Below are 18,359 nucleotides of genomic sequence, written 5' to 3'. Positions count from 1 at the left end.
AAACCCGAGAGGAAATGACTGAGCCTGGCCGGCCCGCCCGCGCGCCCCTGGCCACACCCTCGGCCCGGCCGCGGCGCTGCACGAGGCTCGAACGCCCCGCGCCCCACGCCCGCCGCCCCTGCCCGCCGCGCCCACCGTCCGCTGCCCGCCCGCCCGGCGCCGCCCCTGCTCAGGTGGGTCCACACCTCGGGGGTCCGCGCGCCTCCTGGGGGCTCCCCGTGTGCGCGCGCGCTCCTGCCGGCCGCTCCGCGGGGGTCCCCGCCACCGCGCGCGGGCTCCCACCTGCCTCAGTCTCCCCGCTCGCCCCGGCCCGGCTCGGGGCAGCGCGACCCGGATCTCCCCAGCCCCCTCGGCTGGCCGGGACTCGGCTGAGCACCCCAGTCACTTTTTCCTCTGCATCAGGAGCCTATTACTCACTCTTCCTCTCCGCCCCTCCTTTGCCGCCTCCTCCAGCTCCCCGGGACGGGCCGCCGAAGCACCCCCCTAATTCGGGGCTCCGGAGGGGCCCGGGGTGGTGGTGGTAGTGGTGGTGGTGGTGGGGAAAGTGCCTGCCGGGGTCGGGGGAGCAGGGGCCGCTTTTATTTATTTTGCCTCTCTGGATGGTCAGTGGTTGCTGCCGGAACCCCAATTTCAACTGAGGCTTCTCCTTTTGGGGGAGACCTGGAGAGAGAAGTGAGGAGCGCTTGGACCTCCCCAGTTCTGGGACCCTCTCCGGACCTTTAGCCAGCTGTCTGCCTTGCTGGGTGGTGGGGTGTGACCTTGAAGCTGGGGGGTGGCTTGGCAGGGGGGCTGCCTTGGCCGACCCCAGTTCCTGCTGCCCCCACAGATGTCTCCCTTCCGCCGGCTGTGTCTGCTGACCCTCGTGGGCCTGATTGTCCCGGCTGAAGGTAAGGTCCACCCCTGCCCCACCCTGTCCACAGCCCCTCCTCCAGGCCACCGGGTGGGTACAGGTGACTGGCTGCCCCCTTGGCGTCCCCAGCTTCCGCCCAGCAGCCCCAGGAGGCGGCTGCCGTTAGACCCTCTTTGGGCCTCTCAGAGCAGGGCGGCTGCTTCCACAGAGTCTGGCCAGCGCCTGTCCTGCTGGGCAGCCTCCGCCTCACCCCCGGGAAGAGCTCACGGCGTTTGGCTTGGCAGGGCTGTGGCTGTTGGTTTTCTGCTTTACCGCCAGAAACCTGGGCTCCCTGGATCCCCGGGGTAGGAATGGGGGGGATGGTGGGGCGGGCTAGGCATCGAGGAGACCCAGCTGAGGCCAGTCAGCCCCCTCAGAGAGGCTGCCCCGCTGCCCGTCCCGACAGAATTTTCTTCTTGAAAGCAAGAGCTGTGGTTGAGGGCACGCGTGCCCCCTTGCCAGGTGCTGCCTTTGCTCAGTTTGGCTTCAGAGCAGCTCTCTATGGTTCAGCTCGTTGTATGGATGAGGAAACTGAGGCTCTGTGAAGGGAAGTAGCCTGTGCCAGAAGTTAGTCAGCAGAGCGGCTGGGATTCCATTCATCCCGCCTGAACCCCACACAGAGAGTGTACATGCCATTGAAATCCCACACACCCCGTTTCTCTTGATAAGATGCTTCTCATGAGTCATTCAGCAGTGTTGGTCAAGCAGCTATTTTGTGCTGGATCTGACTGGGTCTGCAAAAACAAAAACAAACAAACAAACAAACAAACAAAAACCCAGTGATTAGAATGGGTCGACGCGTTCTAGCTGGGAAAGACGCCACATGCCACCTGTGAGTCCATGACCTGGAGTGCTGGGAGGTGGTGAGCGTTGTGGAGAGAGAGAGGAGTAGGACCCGAGGGTAGCTTCCACAGGAGGGTCAGGGGGCCCAGGAGAGTTCAGACATCACCTACTTTGTCAGTGTGAGGCCCCTGAGGCCTTGAGTTTTATCCCACATGCCAGGGTGCTAATCCTAGTTGCTCAGCCCTGCAAGCAGCTCCCGTCAGTATAGAAACATTGGCCACAAAGGGAAGGAAGGGGAACAAACAGGGAATCCCGGAAGCACCCGTCGGAGGCAAACTTCCACAGCTGCCCCCGGAAGGGCCAAGAGGATAAGGCAGGCAGGTCGTGTAGGTCTGGGGTGAGTGCGGGAGAACCACCGGCAGGGCCAGGGGCTGAGGAGGGGGTCAGCTGGGGGGACGCCAAAGCGGTACGCAGGGCTCCGATGGCGGGGGACTGATGAGCAAGGTGAGGACTTTGCTTTTACTGGGATGAAGATGGAGACACAGAGTGGGAGAGAGCAGGGTGCTGCCTGCCTTGGGTTCATGGTTTCCCCTCTGACTGTGGCGGGCCACGGGGCTGGGACCAGCCAGGGGCAGGGGATGTGTGGGCCAGGCTGGGCAGTGGGTCTCTCCAGCAATGACTACAGGTTAAGCAGTGTGGGGGAGACTCTTTCCCCTCCTTCCATCTCCTTTCTCTCTCCACAACCCAGAGGTGTGAGTTGATTATTTACCCCCACTCAGCAGATAAGCCCACGGAGCCTCAGAGAGTAGATTTCACTCGCTCCATTTCCGCAGTGAGGGAGAGGTGGGGAGAAGCATCCAAAACTAGGTTCCTGAATGACTCTCGAGGTGGAACTGACTCCCTCATCCCACAGAGACGGCATGGCTAGAGTGCAGGGGTTCGGCATTTTTTTTTCTTTTTGGGTCACACCCAGCAATGCTCAGGGGTTACTCCTGGCTCTGAACTCAGGAATCACTCCTGGGGGTGCTTGGGGGACCATATGGAATGCTGGGAATCGAACCCGGGGCAACCGCGTGCAAGGCAAACGCCCTACCCACTGTGCTATACCTGCTCCAGCCCTGGGTATCCACATTTTTGAGACTAGTTCCTGAATCTCAGATGGATGCCGCCAAAGCATGTGGGTCAAACAGCCGCTTGCTGCCCCACCAGCAACAACACGTCCTAAGTTAACCCCGAGATCACAGAAGGGTGGGGAATGTGGGAGTGTGGGTGAGAGGACATTCTCCTCTGACTTCACATCCTTGACTTCCCAGGACAAACACTGAAGGACACAATCATTTCTCCTGGAGACCCAGCCCCTGTCAGCATTCACTCCCAAACTCAAGTTCAAGGTAAAGTCCGTCGTGTGCCTGTCATTGCAAGTAGCAGCAGCAAGAAAAATCTCAAGTGTGAACCAAAGAGTGATTTTTTTTTTTTTTGGAGCTGTGTAGCTGAAGAATAATGAAAGAGCATTAGGCCTGGCGTGATCTAGGTGCTGAAATGTTGCTGCGGAAAACTTGTTGCTTTTTCTGGGGAGGCTTAATTCTCAGGCACGTTCTCTGGGTCCAGTGATGCTTGGGCATTCTGTTTTATTTGCTAAGAAAAAAAAATTCCCTTTCCATCATGACATCCAGTGAATGTCCCAGGGCTGACTATCATTGGTTAGGCTCAGTCACGTGCCTGCCTGTGATTGGTCATTGTGGCGCAGAACGCTGATTGGCCAGATTCCAGGCTTGGGTTCAGTGCCCTCTAGGGCTGTTTCATCAAAGGTGATCCAGGTGCTCTTACCAGAGGCAGGTGGGCGCAGAGTAGGGGAGTGGGCATCACTGGGATGGAAGTTCCGAGACAGGAGAGATACTGGCAACGCATTTGGGCAATTGACACAAGGCCAGATTGTTTACATCATTTTCATTGCATCAAAACTGGGCTCTCATTGGCTCTGCTGGGGACCTCCAAGAGTGACCTCCACACCTTCTCTCTTTTCTCCCCAATGTCCTGTCCCGGACTTCAGACACTGACGTCCCAGAATTGCAGTCCAGACCTCCAACCCCCGCCCGGCAGCCTGGTGGTGAGTGGACAGGGGTGGGCTCAGGGAGGTGGGCCCGGGGCAGACATGCTCCCTGTTTCCCTCCGACACACCGCCACCCCCAGCTTTGACCCGCCTGGTTTACTTTATGGTGAGGCAACCAGAGAACTCCATTCACTTATTAAAACAAACAGAACATCTCTGAAATTGTGAAATGTAACGTGCATATGGAGAAGTACCAACCGTCAGAAATGGATGATTTAACAAACTGCTCTACACCGAACCCAGGCTAACCACCCCCATCACCGGCTGCCCTTCCTGTGGCTTCCTTTCATCTTTTCATCTTTTTCTGTTCTTGATTTCTTTTTTAACTATCCCAGGCATTGAATTACCAGAACTGTGTGAGCAACACCAATGCATCATTATCCTAAGGAACACCAAAGTTAACCATCTAAACTTTGCTTCTCTGACCAAAGATTTAAACATTTTAAAACAATTCAGCTGCTTTTCTCTTTGGAAGGGAAAAAAGGTATCCTTAATTCTTACACCTTCTCCACCCCCACCATAGCTACTTATTAATGTTTTTTCCTTGACAGTTTTGCTATGACAAAACTGGGTTTTCATGTCTCCTCCCTCTCTCCCTGACTTCTTCTTTCATTCCTTCTTTCCTTGTTCCTTTGTTCCTTCCTTTCTTTCCCCCCTTCTTCATTTATATTTTTTAGTTTTGTCTATTTTCTTTTTGGTTTTGAGCCACAAGTGGCTATGCTCAGGACTTACTTTTGGTTCTGTGCTCAGGATCACTTGGACAGTAACCAGGTCATATGTGGTACCAGGGATTAAATCTAGGTCAACCACATTGAGAAGCACCCTACCTATTATACTATCAGTCCGGGCCCCTGTTTCTTTCCTTAATACCATTTTTATATTCCCCCCTCATTGCAGTAATGCTGCATTATAACACATAAGCTTCAGTTGTGCACAATTTAAAATCCACATGTGTCTAAATTGTTCAATTTAGGGGCCGGAGCGAGTGGGTCAGGCTTGATTCCTGACATGGCATGGTCCCCTGAGCACTGCCAGTAGTGACCTATGAGCACAGAACTGGGAGTAGCCCCTGATAACAGACAGGTGTGCACGGTAGCACTGTCCTCCTGTTGTTCATCGATTTGCTTGAGCGGGCCCAGTAACGTCTTCATTGTGACACTTGTTACTGTGTTTGGCATATTGAATACGTCACGGGTAGCTTGCCAGGCTTTGCCATGTGGGTGAGATACTCTCAGTAGCTTGCCGGTATCTCCGAGAGGGGCGGAGGAATCGAACCCAGGTCGGCTAGCCGGCTGCGTGCAAGGCAAATGCCCTACCCGCTGTGCTGTCACTCCAGACCCAGGCAGGTGTGACTCCAAAATAAATTTTGTTTAAAAGTGCTTTTCAATTTTCCTTTATTGTGCTAGAGCAGTGCGTATGTTCCCCATGAAAATAATATAGCTATTGCAGGTGAGACTAAGTTCTTTTGTTCCCATCCTATTCTCTCCCCAGTCTTTGAGGCCGGAACTGGGGTGGGGTGTGGGTGATGCTATAACTCACGGGAATTATTGAAGAAAATGCACTGGCTGGACGTGCATTTGTATGAGTGCAATGACGTGCTTTGTTTTGTTTTATTTGTATTTTTTCTTTTTGTTCTGCCTTATTTTTCTGACCACACCTGGTGATGCATAGGGTTTACTCCTGGCTCTGGGCCCAGGAATCACTCCTGGCAGAACTTGGAGGATCACATGGGGCCCTGGGGAATTGAGCCTGGTTTGGCCATGTTCAAGACAAATGCCCTCCCCATGATACATTTCTTCAGACCCTGCTTAACTTTTTTATAGAACAAACATTTGGAAGCAGGAACTTGGAGGGCTGGAGCGATAGTACAGTGGGTAGGGCGTTTGCTTTGTACGCGGCCGACCCAGGTTCGATCCCCAGCATCCCATATGGTCCCCTGAGCACCGCCGGGAGTAATTCCTGAGTACAAAGCCAGGAGTAACCCCTTTGCATCGCTAAGTGTGACCCAAAGAGTAAAAAAAAATTTAAAAAAAAAGAAAGAAAATAAAATAAAAGAAAGAAAGCAGGAACTTGACTTGCTCTCTCTGATAGCCCGTGGTTTTCTGTGGAGGGGTTGGGGTGGGATTCCTGAAGCCAGTCCCTCTCCACGAGCATCAGAGAGCTTGCAGTTCTTTCTGCTATACACAGTGCCACCAAGTGCCTTTCTTCCACCTCCTGGGCAAACAGCTCTTAAATGCCCATCAAACTCAAATCTCTAACCTGCGTTCACCCATTTGATTCCCACGCACACACACCACTATACCTACTCTACAGAGAAGGAAATGGGAGCTCAGAGGATCTCCTGGGGGGCAAGGCAGAGATACAGCTGGTCAGAGTCCCGGATGCTGGCTCTAGTCCCCAGCTTTTAGCCCTATGACACAGGGGCTCGAGCGATAGTACAGTGGGGAGAGCATTTGCCTTGCATGCAACCTGGGTTCAATCCCAGAATCCCATGTGGTCTTCTGAGCTCACTAGGAATGATCCACAAGCTCAGAGCTAGGAATAAGCTCTGAGCACTGCTGGTTGTGGACCCCAAAACAAGACCAAATCAAAAACCAAAACGCCAGATCAACACTGTGGCACAGGGGACACCAACATTTATTATTTATTTTTTAAATAAAATGAAAAAAGAAGTTTCCCTTCCTTTTTCTCTGTGGCTGCTGTTGAAATGTCTGCAGGGTGGGGTTTGGCACACGCCTGGCCATATTCGGGAGACCACAGACTCTGGGGGTTGAGTCTCTGGGGTCCCAGACATAGAGCCGAGAGGACAACTTTGTGCAAGTGGGCAATGCTGGGATCACACTCATGGTTTTATGCTTGCAGGGCAAATGCGTTTAGACACTGAGCTATGCCTCAGGGCTCTGACGTTTGTTTTCTAAACCACTTGGGCAATGGGGTGCCCAGTTACGAGACAGCTCTGCCTCCTTTCCCAGACTCACTGATACTTGGAGGTCTTGTCTGACCTATGGGGGAGGAGGGCCGGGGGTGTTTGCTGTTGTGTGGGGCTGCCTGTCACCCATCCTCTATTTTTCTCTCCTGGTTCTTATGACCTGTGCAGAAACCACCCAGAAGCAGAGTCCGACTGGAGACGATGTCCTTCGAGCAACACCTGCAGGCTCAGACCAGAGACACGTGGAAGGTATGGAAGGTAGCGTTTGTCACTGGGAACAGCCTCCTGGGAAAATCGTTGGACTTTCCATCTGGGGCTGCATTTCCCCACAGCGTGTTTCTCAGAGCACCCGACAGGGGAACTGTTAGCAGATTTTCAGAAACGTGTTTTGTTTTGTGGTCGATGGCGCTTGGGAAATAGTGAAACACAGCTGCCAGTTTAATAACTGTTGTTTGTGGTGAGTGTCCTTAAGAAGAATGTCTAGTTTGGAGCCCTTCACAGGGCGGGTGCTAGTGGGTAAGTTCTCCTGAGACCAGAAGCTTTACTCTTTCTTTCTTTCTTTCTTTCTTTCTTTCTTTCTTTCTTTCTTTCTTTCTTTCTTTCTTTCTTTCCTTCCTTCCTTCCGCCTTCCTTCCTTCCTTCCTTCCTTCCTTCCTTCCTTCCTTCCTTCCTTCCTTTCTTATCTTTTTTGGGTCACACCCAGCAATGCTCAGAGGTTACTCCTGGCTCTGCACTCAGGAATTACTCCTGGCGGTGCTTGGGGGACCATATGGGATGCTGGGGATCGAACCCAGGTCAGCCGTGTACAAGGCAAATGCCCTACCTCCTATACTATCACTCCGACTCCAGGAGCTCTGCTCTTGCAGAATGCAGAAAAATCAATTTAAGCAAGAACAGCAACAGGTGCTGCCTGTTCTGCAAAGGCCAGAGGACTGCTTTCAGGCATGGCTGGATCAAGGAGCACAAACCCTGCTACTATCGTTGACTTGCTGATCTGCTCCCTGTCTTAGCCCTGTTGGCCCTATTCTCAAGCAGCTCCCCCCTCCTGGTGCTAGTGATGGTCTCCTACTTCCAAGTTCAGCCCAGGACTTGAACAGTGAGATAACATCTCTTTATCTACAGCCCTGAGGCCTTACCCTAATTCGAATGGGTCCAGCTAGAGTCACACGGCCATGTCTGGCCCCTGGGAAGCTGGAAAATTGACTGCTGACTGGTCAGACCCAAGCCTCATGCCCTACCTCACCCGGTCCCACCCCACCCAGGGTTGGAGAGTGGGGATCCACCCTGCTTGGACCACACAGATGAAGACCTCCTGGGGGAGGTCACTGTCTGGAGAGAGACGTAGGAGAGGGGCAGGCGTGAAATGAGCCCAGCTAATGGCAGTGAGACCATCCATCTCCTTGTTTGTTTTGTTTTTGTTTGGCGGCCACACCCAGCGGTGCTCAGGGCTTACTCCTGGCTCGGTGCTCAGGGATCACTCCTGGGGGATTTGGGGGGACCCTCTGAGGTGGTAGGGATCAAACTCAGGTCAACTGCGTGAAAGGCAAGCACCCTCCCCGCTTTACTATCACTCTAGTCCTGAGAGGATCCATTTCTGGGGAGCGGCCCCCACTTCAGTGTCCTGTGACTTCGCTTCTCACAGGCTGAAATGCAGGCACGGTTGCACAGTCTGGGTGCTGTACAAGAACACTGACGTCATCACCACTTTCTCATTCTGATGGAATCAATGAAACCCGTTTTACAGCACACAGGAATAGTGTCATGGGGTCAAGGTTACGGGAGGGAGGGTCTGTACTTCCCCACTGAAAATTTTTCTAAATTCACTTGCCCTACATTCACTATGAATTACTCAGAATTCACTTACCCAGCGCCCGTACCCAAGTCACTTAGTGTTGCTTAGTAATACTCCCTGTGGTACATGGCAGAAGGGTGGTGGGGACCGTGGAGCCTTGAGGTCACTGGGAGTCACAGCTCCCAGGCCCCACAGCCTCTCTCCCGCCTCCATGCTTGCTTCTCCCCTCCTGGAGTTGTGGCCCCACCATCTCCCTCCACCCCTGCACCCCATCACTGGTCTGCTCAGGGTCCCAGAGTAGGGTGAGACTGATCATGTGCGCCCCCTGGTGGCTGGGTTATTGGGAGACACTGAGGGCGCAGTGAAGCTGGAGCAGAAAGTGGGGGGCTGCTCTCGGAAGAGAGGGTGCCAGTCAGTCATAATAACAGCAAACAACAACAGCGACTGCTGTGTTTCATCCCGTGCAGGACCCTGGTCTGCGTTTGCATGGATTCGAAGCGTGCAGTGCTCACGAGCACTCCTGAGATTGGGAAACAGCTGTTTTTCCATTTTATTTTGTTTTTGCTCTTGGGTCACACCCAGTAATGTTCAGGGGTTACTCCTGGTTCTGTGGGAGTAATTCGGGAGACCATATGTGATGCCGGGGATCGAACCCGATTTGGCTATGTGCAATCAAGTGCCCTGTCCACTGTACTAGCTCTCCAGCCCTCTGTTTTATGTTGTTTTACTTTTTGAGCCTCACCTGGTGGTGCTCAAGGCTTACTCCTGGCTCTGCGTTCAGGACTATAGGGGATGCCTGGAATAGAACCCGGGGGGCTGTGTGCAAGGCAAGTGACTTACCTGGTGTAGTATCCCTCTGTTCTGTATCCCCGTGTTTTAGAGAAGGAAACGGAGGCTCAGAGAGGTCACTCAGCTAGTCCTGTGCCACACAGCCTAACGTAGGAGAGCTGGGATGTGAGCCACCCAACATTGGGCCCCTCTTTGCCCCCTCTCTGTTGATGGTGCTGAGTGCAGTCCCTTTGGGATAAGGCTTTCCTGGGTCTCTTCTAATCACTGGCTGTCGGTTCCATCAGGTTTGAGGTGCTGGGAGGCCTGGGAGCTTGGGGTTCCACTTGTTGGCTTTTCATGGGGGTTACTGTAGGGGGTAATTTGCTGGGGACACATCTGCCTGTGTTTTCTTCGGACTGGACCATGGACTTTGAGGGGGGCAAGAACGGGAAATATGCTGTTTTTTTTTTTCTTTTTGGGTCATACCTGGCAATGCACAGGGCTCACTCCTGGCTCTGCACTCAGGAATTATTCCGGGCGGTGCTCGGGGGACCATATGGGATGCTGGGAATCGAACCCGGGTCAGCCGCGTGCAAGGCAAACACCCTACCTGCTGTGCTTTCCTCCAGCCCTACACTGGTATTTTTGGTCTGGGGGAGAGGTGACATTCCATGTTTGATAACAACTCTCTCCACTCTGCAGGCCCTCTGGCAGATGTGACCTTTCATTTCCTAGATTGATTCTGGGGTGGTCTCAGAAGTCCTAAGAGAGGGGCCAGGGGCTCCTCAGAGGTTGGGTAGTGGGTTTTAACTTAAGAGAGCAGGCTTTTTTCAATATAGTCGCACCTGCTGTTCCTGCTGCTTTGGGGGGAGTGACCCCTCACCCCTTATCTCTGCCCACACATGGACTGGATGGGGGTGCGCAAGAGGCTTCTCCCAGGCACCCAGTGTTCATTGATTCTCTTTGTTCTGTTCCCACTGCTCTTCCCGGCCCCTCATCATCTGCTGCTCCACCGAAGGCCCCACACGCTCCCCGACACGAGTCCCATTCAGGATCATCCTGAAGGACCGTGACGACAGGCCAACCGGTCAGTAAGTCCCTTCCCAGACTTGAAGCAGACAATCCCCTACCCCCTGTGCATTTCTAGCACCTGGAATACTGCCCAGCCCTGCACCGTCCTCAGTGAATGTGTGCTAAGTGGATGCATGGCTTAATGCTTGGGAGAGGCTGGGTGCTGGGTCAACTGCGAAATCAATGACAGAATTGATGAATTGATGCCTAAGTGAGACTGCTGGTACCAAGCAGTGGCTTAGGATGACAACCGTTTATTTAGCTCTCGGCTCTGTAGTTTGGAAGTCTGCAGTTCATCTGGGCTCAGCTGGGCGGTTCTCCTATTCTCAGCTTGACTTGCCCTGGCATCTCAGATTAGTTTGGTGTCAGCAGAGACCTTCGCATGTAGGAGTCCCTGGATCTCCCCATCACATGCTTATATTCCACCCTGGCCATCAGTGAACAGATAGCAATGACATCCCCGGGGGCCGCATAGAGAATTCAGTTACTCATTCATTCAGAACAGTTATGGTGGGGGCTGGAGCAATAGCACAGCGGGTAGGGCGTTTGCTTTGCACGTGGCCAACCCGGGTTTGATTCCCAGCATACCATATGGTCCCCCGAGCTCGACTAGGAGTAATTCTTGAGTGCATGAGCCAGGAGTAACCCCTGTGCATCACCGGGTGTGATGCAAAAAAAAAAAAAAAAGAATAGTTATGGAGTACCTGCTGTGTGCCAGGCACATGGTATTAGGAATACAGCAGTGAACTAGAAAGAAGGCTCTTCCCTGGAACAAAGCGAGGGGAGAAAGATAGCAAATAAGAATCGTGGTCACTGTCCCTCAGCTGTAATACATTGCTATGGAGAAAGAGGAATCTTGATTTAGGGTGAGAGAGTAGCCGAGAGCTTTTCTGCCAAGGAGGGCTTCCTGGGAAGGAGAGGAGAGGACCATTGTGTGGCAGTCTGAGAAAGGATGCCGCAGCCCGAGGATGTAGCCAGGGCCAAGGTCCTGCGGTGTGACTGGTCTGATATGTCACCAGCAGGACAGCTCGTGGGCCAGAGGCACCGTAGGTGAGCGAGAGTGAGAAGGTGAGGGGAGCCAGCTTGCATGCCAGGGGAGGACTTGGGGCTTTATTCCATCTGCACTGAAGCCAAGACGCAGGTTTTCCTTCCTTCTCCCCCCGACTCTGCTGTTCTGTGATTTCCCCCGAAAACTTCTGCTCAATTCCACCTCACCCCACGTCTAGGCCCTCCGACTCCCAGGGAGAACACTCCCTTCTACTACGGTAAGTCACCTCGGGCAGGATGTGGTGGGTGGAGGTGGGTAGGTAGGGGGCGAGGGGGTGGGAGGGTGCTGGTTCCTCTCATCAACTTCCTCTGGTTTCCTCCCTGCAGATGAGTATACTCTCCGGAAGCGGGGTTTGTTGATCGCAGCTGTGCTCTTCATCACGGGCATCGTCATTCTCACCAGTGAGAAGGGGCGCTGGGCAGGAGGGGCACCCAGACAGAGGGAGGCGGGGACAAACCTTGGCTTGCTCTCCTCAGAGGAATGGCTTCTCAAGGCCTCTGGGCAAGGTTGCTTCAGCGAAGCAGGGCTGGATTCAGAAAGATTAGCCAGGGGCTGGAGCCACAGCACGGCGGGTAGGGCGTTTGCCTTGCTTGTGGCCGACTCGGGTTTGATTCCCACATTCCCTGTGGTCACTTGAGCATTGCCAGGAGTAATTTCTGAGTGCAGAGCCAGGAGTAATCCCTGTGCATTGCCAGGTGTGACCCAAAAAGGGGAAAAAAAAAAAGATTAGCCAGCCTCAGCAGGGTGGTTGTTCTGTTCACTGTTGGGCTTATTCTTGTATCCGAGGTCAGATTCTGGTCACTGGGCTTTGGGGGGGTGTTGCTGCTTCTAGGGCACGTGGGGTCTTCACCTGATGGTCTTATCCCACAGTAGGCTCCCCTGAGCTTGTTCCAGTGTGGGTGGGGGCAGGGGGTCTGTGAGACAGTGAAAGGAGGTCTCGAAATTGGCTGGTGGCATTTTTTTAAAATTTAATTTTATTTTTATAAAGTTGTTCATGGTGGTTTATTCCATTCAGTATTCCCATAGCAATTCCGCCGCCGTGATACCTTCCCACTACCATTATTTTGGCTGTTGGCATTTCTGTCTTGTTCTGTTGGCCAAGCCAGTCATTTAGTGGGAGTAGGAAGTGGATGGAGAGAGAAAAATTACCTTGTGGGGAGGCCTGAGTCACACTGTCATGTTCAAAGGGCATGGGGTAGAGAAAGGGGGGCATTTCTGAGTTAATATCACACCAGATGGGGACGTGAGAAGTGTCTGAGACTGAGGGTGAAAGAGGTGACCTTACCCAGAGAGAAACCTCCCCCAGACACACGTGCCTCAGTTGTGCAAGCTCTGGGCCTGGGCTAGCAGCGGCCTCTCTTCCCAGAGTTCTCCTGGGGTTGGGAGGTGCATGGCAGGATCAGAGCTGTGGCAGGTGGCAGAGGGGCCCTCAAAGGCTTATCAAGATTTTCTTCTCTTGGGGGGCTGGAGCAATAGCACAGTGGGTAGGGCGTTTGCCTTGCATGTGGCTGACCCGGGTTCGATTCCCGGCATCCCACATGGTGCCCTGAACACCGCCAGGGGTGATTCCTGAGTGCAGAGCCAGGAGCAACCCCTGTGTATCTTTGGGTGTGACACACAAACAAACAAAAAAAAAAAGATTTTCTTTTCTTTTTTAATTGAATCATCATGAGCTACAGTTACAAAACTTTCATATTTGAGTTTCAGTCATACAACAATTGAACATCCATCCCTCCATCAATGTACGTTTTCCATCACCAATGTTCCCAGTATCCCTCGCATTCCCCCCATCCCCCAATCCGATCCCTCTCTCTGCCTCCATGTCAGACAATTTCCCTCTGACTCTCTCTCTCCTTCTGGGCACTGTGGTTTGCAGATACTGAGAGGCCATCACGCTTGGTCCTTTATCCACTTTCAGCACATATCCCCCATCCCGAGCGATCCCCCACTTACTTAGTGGTCCCTTCTCTATCCCAGCTGCCTTCTCTCTCCCCCCACTCATGAGACAGGCTTCCAACTGTGGAGCAATCTTCCTGGCCCTTGTCTCTACTGTCCTTGTCATCTGAGATTTTCTGAGGGACTTTTCGGTGATGGGGTGATGCAGCACCCGAGACTAGCAATAACGGGGCCCTGAAGGGGTGGGCGGGCAATGTGGGGGCCTGATGAGAGAAGAGACGGGCAGGGTCGGGTGAGGGTGCTCCTGGGCAGGAATAGTGTTCCCAGGGAGGTTTGCTGCTGCTGCTTCCTTGTAACCCCACCAGCAGGGACTCTCCTCTGCTCTTTCCTCCCTGTCAGGGGCCCGAGGTGTGGCCTCTCGGGTCAGCCTCTGGGGGACATGGCATGCTAAGAAGGCAGCTGAATGGGGATAAGAAGTAGAGTCCCTGATTTATAATGGCTTGTTTGTTTATTTGCGGGGGGAGGGGGGAGCACACTCAGTGGTGCCCAGGGCTTACTCCTGGCTCTGTGCTCAGGATTTGCTTCCTGTTGGCTGGTAGCGGGATGGGGGGGGTGATATCATAGGGGGTGCAGGGGTTGACCCTAAATCGGGCACGTGCAAGGCAATTCCCCTCCCCACTGTCCTATCTCTCCAGGCCCCAGAGCAGCTTTTAAAATGCAGGCTGAGGGGGGCTGGAGCAATAGCATAGTGGATAGGGCGTTTGCCTTGCACACAGCTAACCCGGGTTTGATTCCCAGCATCCCATATGGTCCCCTGAGCACTGCTAGGAGTACATCGCTGTGTGTGACCCAAAAAGAAAAAGGAAAAAGCAGACTGAGAGAAGCAAGGCCCAAGGGGTAGCACGCAGGCCCTGCATGGCTTCTGCATGGCCCCACACTGAAGGGTGTGAACTGCACAGGAAAAGATACTTTTTTTTTTTTAGTGCTGTGATTAAGTCAAACGCAGGTTCCTTGCCCAGTTTCAAGCTCAGCTGGGCTGGGTCACTGACAGTTTCATTGCTCTCGTCCTGCGCCTTCCTCAGGCCTTCTTTTCCACCTCAGCTGTTGCTAACTTGAGCAGGCTTGAGGGGGGCCCAGCACTGCGGCTGCACTCTTCGGTGGTCCCATTCCCGGTGGGGATAGTGAGGCTCAGAGACCCAAGAGACTCCCCAGGCTCACACAGAACCTAAGGTCCAGGGAAGGCCCAGCCCCAGGTCTGGTGAGGGCAGAGACTGAAGATCAACTGTGGGGCTTTTAAGTGACAGACCCTTGGGAGTGCCAGCTCTGTGCCCTGCTGAGTGTGTGAGGCTGGGCTCAGGTCCTTGGGGAGTTGACCATTGTGAGGGAAACGCACCAAAGTGCAGAGCGGAGGGAGAGCCAGAGCCAGGTGCACTGGGTGGAGAACAAAGGGGAAATGCGAACTGGGGAGGGTTGACGGGATGTGCTTCCTCAGAAGAGGTAAAATTGAGGTGATGCCTGCTGATGGGGGGAGTAGAGAGCAGCTGGAGGGAGCAGAGGGGTGCAGCCCCCAGCCAGGAAAGAGGGAAGCTTGTGGTGGCAACAGTGGGGTGAGGGTGGCATGGCTGGTGGAGAACAGAGGTGATGAGACTGGAGAAGTAGAGGGGGCAGCACAAGGGTACCCAGGAATCAGTGGGTGCTGTACTCTGAAGTCCCCCTCCTCATTATCCAGTTCAGCCTCTCTGCTGGCCTGAGAGCTGACCCTTCTGCCTCAGGGCCTTTGCACAGGCTGTTCCCTCTGCCTGCTATGGGAGTTCCAGATGCCCATGAGGTGCCCTTCAGCTCTTTGCTCCAATGGGGCCTCGATGAGGCCCCTCCTTGCTTCTCCTTTGCATGCAGCCTTTGCCTGAGCCCTCCCCCCCGACCCCCATGCTGGTCTGAGTTGACTCCTTTCTTATCCCTGGGCCCAGGGCACACAGGAGGTACATAATAAGTGCTTGTCTGTTGAACAGTAAACCATGCAGACGAGGCTAAGGGGTTGACAAAGGCACCTGCGGGGGGGGGTATGATTCAGGGAGGTCCTGGGGAGGGTTGACCCCACCCTGGCTCCCCATTTTCTGCCTCTGGTCACTGGCCAGGAGTGGAGCTTCTGGAAGGCGGGATCCATGGGTGTCCCACAGTACCCCACAATCTGCGCCATCCAGCTTCACACTGATGCCCCCACAGGTGGCAAGTGTAGACGTCTGCCCCAGCTGTGCCGGAAGAACCGCAGGTGAGTCCATCCACTGGCATCGAGGACCGACCATCCAATGGGCACCCCCAGAGCAACTGGGCCCTGCCAGTTCACCATGCCCAGCTCCCAGCTCCCCCTGCCCGCCTGAGACCCCCGTGGTCAGTGAAGCCCTGCCCACCTGGGAAGACATGGATGGATCCTGAGGCAGGGCCAGAGACCCGAGGAACCCCGTCCCCACAAGTCTGCTCTGCACCCTGGGCCTGGCCCCTCCCCCAAGTTATTCTGTAGAGACAAAAAATAAATAAATAAATAAAACTCTGTGGACTCTAATCCTTTCTGATGGAAGAAAGTGGCAGGATCTGGAGAGAGGGTCCCTAAGGAATAAGGGGAGGAAGTCACACACTCAAGAACCCAGGTGGGAAGGGGGTGTGTGGAGCCATAGCACAGTGGAGAGGGCATTTGCCTTGCATGCAGCCAACCTGGGTTCAATCCCCAGCATCCCATATGGTCCCCTGAGCACTGCCAGGGGTGATTCCTGAGTGCAGAGCCAGGAGTAACCCCTGAGCATCTCCAGGTGTGACCCCAAAAGAAAAAAAACCCAGGTGGGGGTACCTGTGAACAAGGCCCTCTGGGCTGAGTGGGTGAGTTTGGAGGGGGGACACTGAGAGGGCCTGGGCTAGCCCTGGGGCAGTTGTAGAAGCACTAGCCTTGCTGGGGACCGAGGGACCCCCACCAGCTCGCCTAACATGGAGGTAGCATTGGGAACTGGGCAAGTGCAAAGAGTGTTCCCTGGACCATATTCCCCGCTTTCGTTCCCACTCTAGGTTCCCCAGCATTGCCAGGGACCTCACATACATGAAGGGGGAGAGGCGCCTGCATAGCCAAACACCATCCACACCCTGTAGGTGCCACAAATCTTGGAGATACCCGTGGGCTAAGGTGCACCCACCAGAACCACGTGGGCCCTCAGTGGACTCAGGAATTCCAGGGACCCAAGTGCCCAGATCATGGTCTAGAAGGGCCGTGGGCCTCAGGGTTATTTCCTGTAGGCCCCGGGGCTTCCAACCCACTGGCAGATTAGACCTGAGCAGCCCCCACCGTGGAGGGCTCAGGACAGGGCCTCAGTCCAGGGTTGAGGGTCATTGTCCCTAAGCAAAGGACAAAGTCTTGTTCCCAAGTGGTTGCATAACAGTTTCACAAACTCCTGGCTTCTCAGCTCATTCACAGGTTACAAAGCAGTTCAAGGGACTGTGGGTGGCGTAAATGATTCCAACCATAAGTCATGAAACAGAAATGAAAGTATCACAATAACCCGGTCACTAACTAATACATGTGCTCTTCCGAGGTTCGGTCACATTTTTGTTCCACCAAAATAATATTTTGCTTTTATGAGAGATCAACTCCCTTGTTTATTTAGGTACAGAGTTTTACAGGGCTGTTAAAGTAACGTTTCAGGCATTCCCTGTTCCTGTGCCACACCCACCACCAGAGTGTCAGTGTCCCTCCGCCACTGTCCAAGGTCCCTCCACCACTGTCCCCTCCGCAAATGTTTGTTAGCCTCAGCCATTTTTGTTCCCTGGCTTTATACTCTGTGTATTAGAGTCATTGTTCCAGATTTGTTCTCTTTGACTCTGCCCCAGTTCCATCCACATAGTGGCAAAGTATAGAATTTCATGTTTTTGTATTCAGCTTCTTTTAAAATTATATATACTTAGTAATTCTGTACATATTTCTTTTTTGTTTTTAATTATGCCAAACACAGTAACAACAAAGTCTCCAATGGAGACGTTACTGGGCCCGCTCGAGCAAATCGACGAACCACGGGAGGGCCTTTGTTTTTAATTAATTAATTAATTTATTGGTCAGAAGGGGTCTCCTAAGCAATGGTCAGAGGGCATGGATGGGGTTCCCTCCTGGCTATTTTTGGCCAACTGAGCCAGCAGTTTTCACAAGGGCCCAAGGATGCAGTGAGGCTCCGGGCCTGTGGAACCCAGTACCACCCAAGCCACACAGGCAGTGCTCAGGGCACTCTGGAGTCACACTGATGCTTGGACACCCCAGAGTCCTGAGGATCGAATTAGGGTCTGCTCAGATGGGGCATGTGCCTTAACCCCCGTTACTCTCTCTTCAGCCCATAAATAGGTTTATTTGAAAAGCAGAACATATGGCAAGCCAGTACTGCTTGGTATAAATAGGAAAGAGACATAAAGATAAGTCTAAAGACAACAGAGAAAAAGGCATATTGTGTTCTGGCTAATTTGAGTTGTTGACCAAGGGCTCGGAGCCAGAGGCCAGAGTCCGCTCTGGGAGATGAGTCCAAGTGTCTGACACGTGATAGTGTCAGGGTGTGACGTTCGTCTGCCCAGAGACACAGCAGGGCAGGGAAAGCCAAGGGCACATCTTACCCCAACTACAAGAGTGGGGTTCCTCACCCCCAGGTTCAATACTCACAAAATGGTCCTCAGGTCACCGACAGCTGCTAAACTCACAGTCATGGCTTATTAGGGTGAAGGAACCATATTTTTCACCCAGGGAAGAAACACGTGACACTGCCACGGGTCTTCTCCAATGGAGTCAAGGACAGTGACTATGTTTCTTATGGATATTTTTGGCCACACCCAGCTGTGCTCAGAGCTTACTCCTGACTCTGTGCTCAGGGATCCCTCCTGACAGGGCCTGGGAACCATATGGAGTGCCCGAATGGAATCCAGATTGGCTGCATGCAAGGAAAGTGCCCTATCTGCCGTACAATCGCTCCAGTCCCTGTGTGTCAACTTCTGGCATCAGTGAGAGGCAACACACACAGAGTACTGGGGATCAGGGGGGCTCCTCTGAAACCTAGG

General features: G+C 53.6%; 1 protein-coding gene across 1 annotated transcript; it reads left to right on the top strand.

The window, feature by feature from the left end:
- Window positions 1-80: 80 nt before the first annotated feature.
- On the top strand, window positions 81-15,812 carry FXYD5 (FXYD domain containing ion transport regulator 5). The gene is made up of 9 exons (XM_056136558.1): window positions 81-173; window positions 827-887; window positions 2,986-3,063; window positions 3,723-3,779; window positions 6,880-6,960; window positions 10,290-10,358; window positions 11,569-11,607; window positions 11,717-11,791; window positions 15,510-15,812. Exons 2-9 carry the CDS (start codon window positions 827-829, stop codon window positions 15,557-15,559), a joined length of 510 nt encoding a protein of 169 aa, XP_055992533.1. The 5' UTR covers window positions 81-173; the 3' UTR covers window positions 15,560-15,812.
- The last annotated feature ends 2,547 nt before the right edge of the window (window positions 15,813-18,359 follow it).

The sequence above is a fragment of the Sorex fumeus genome, unplaced genomic scaffold (genome assembly GCF_029834395.1).
Source record: "Sorex fumeus unplaced genomic scaffold, SorFum_2.1 ptg000122l, whole genome shotgun sequence".
Classification (NCBI taxonomy): Eukaryota; Metazoa; Chordata; class Mammalia; order Eulipotyphla; family Soricidae; genus Sorex; species Sorex fumeus.
Note: the sequence above shows the minus strand (reverse complement) of the source record. Positions and strands in the feature narration are given on the sequence as shown.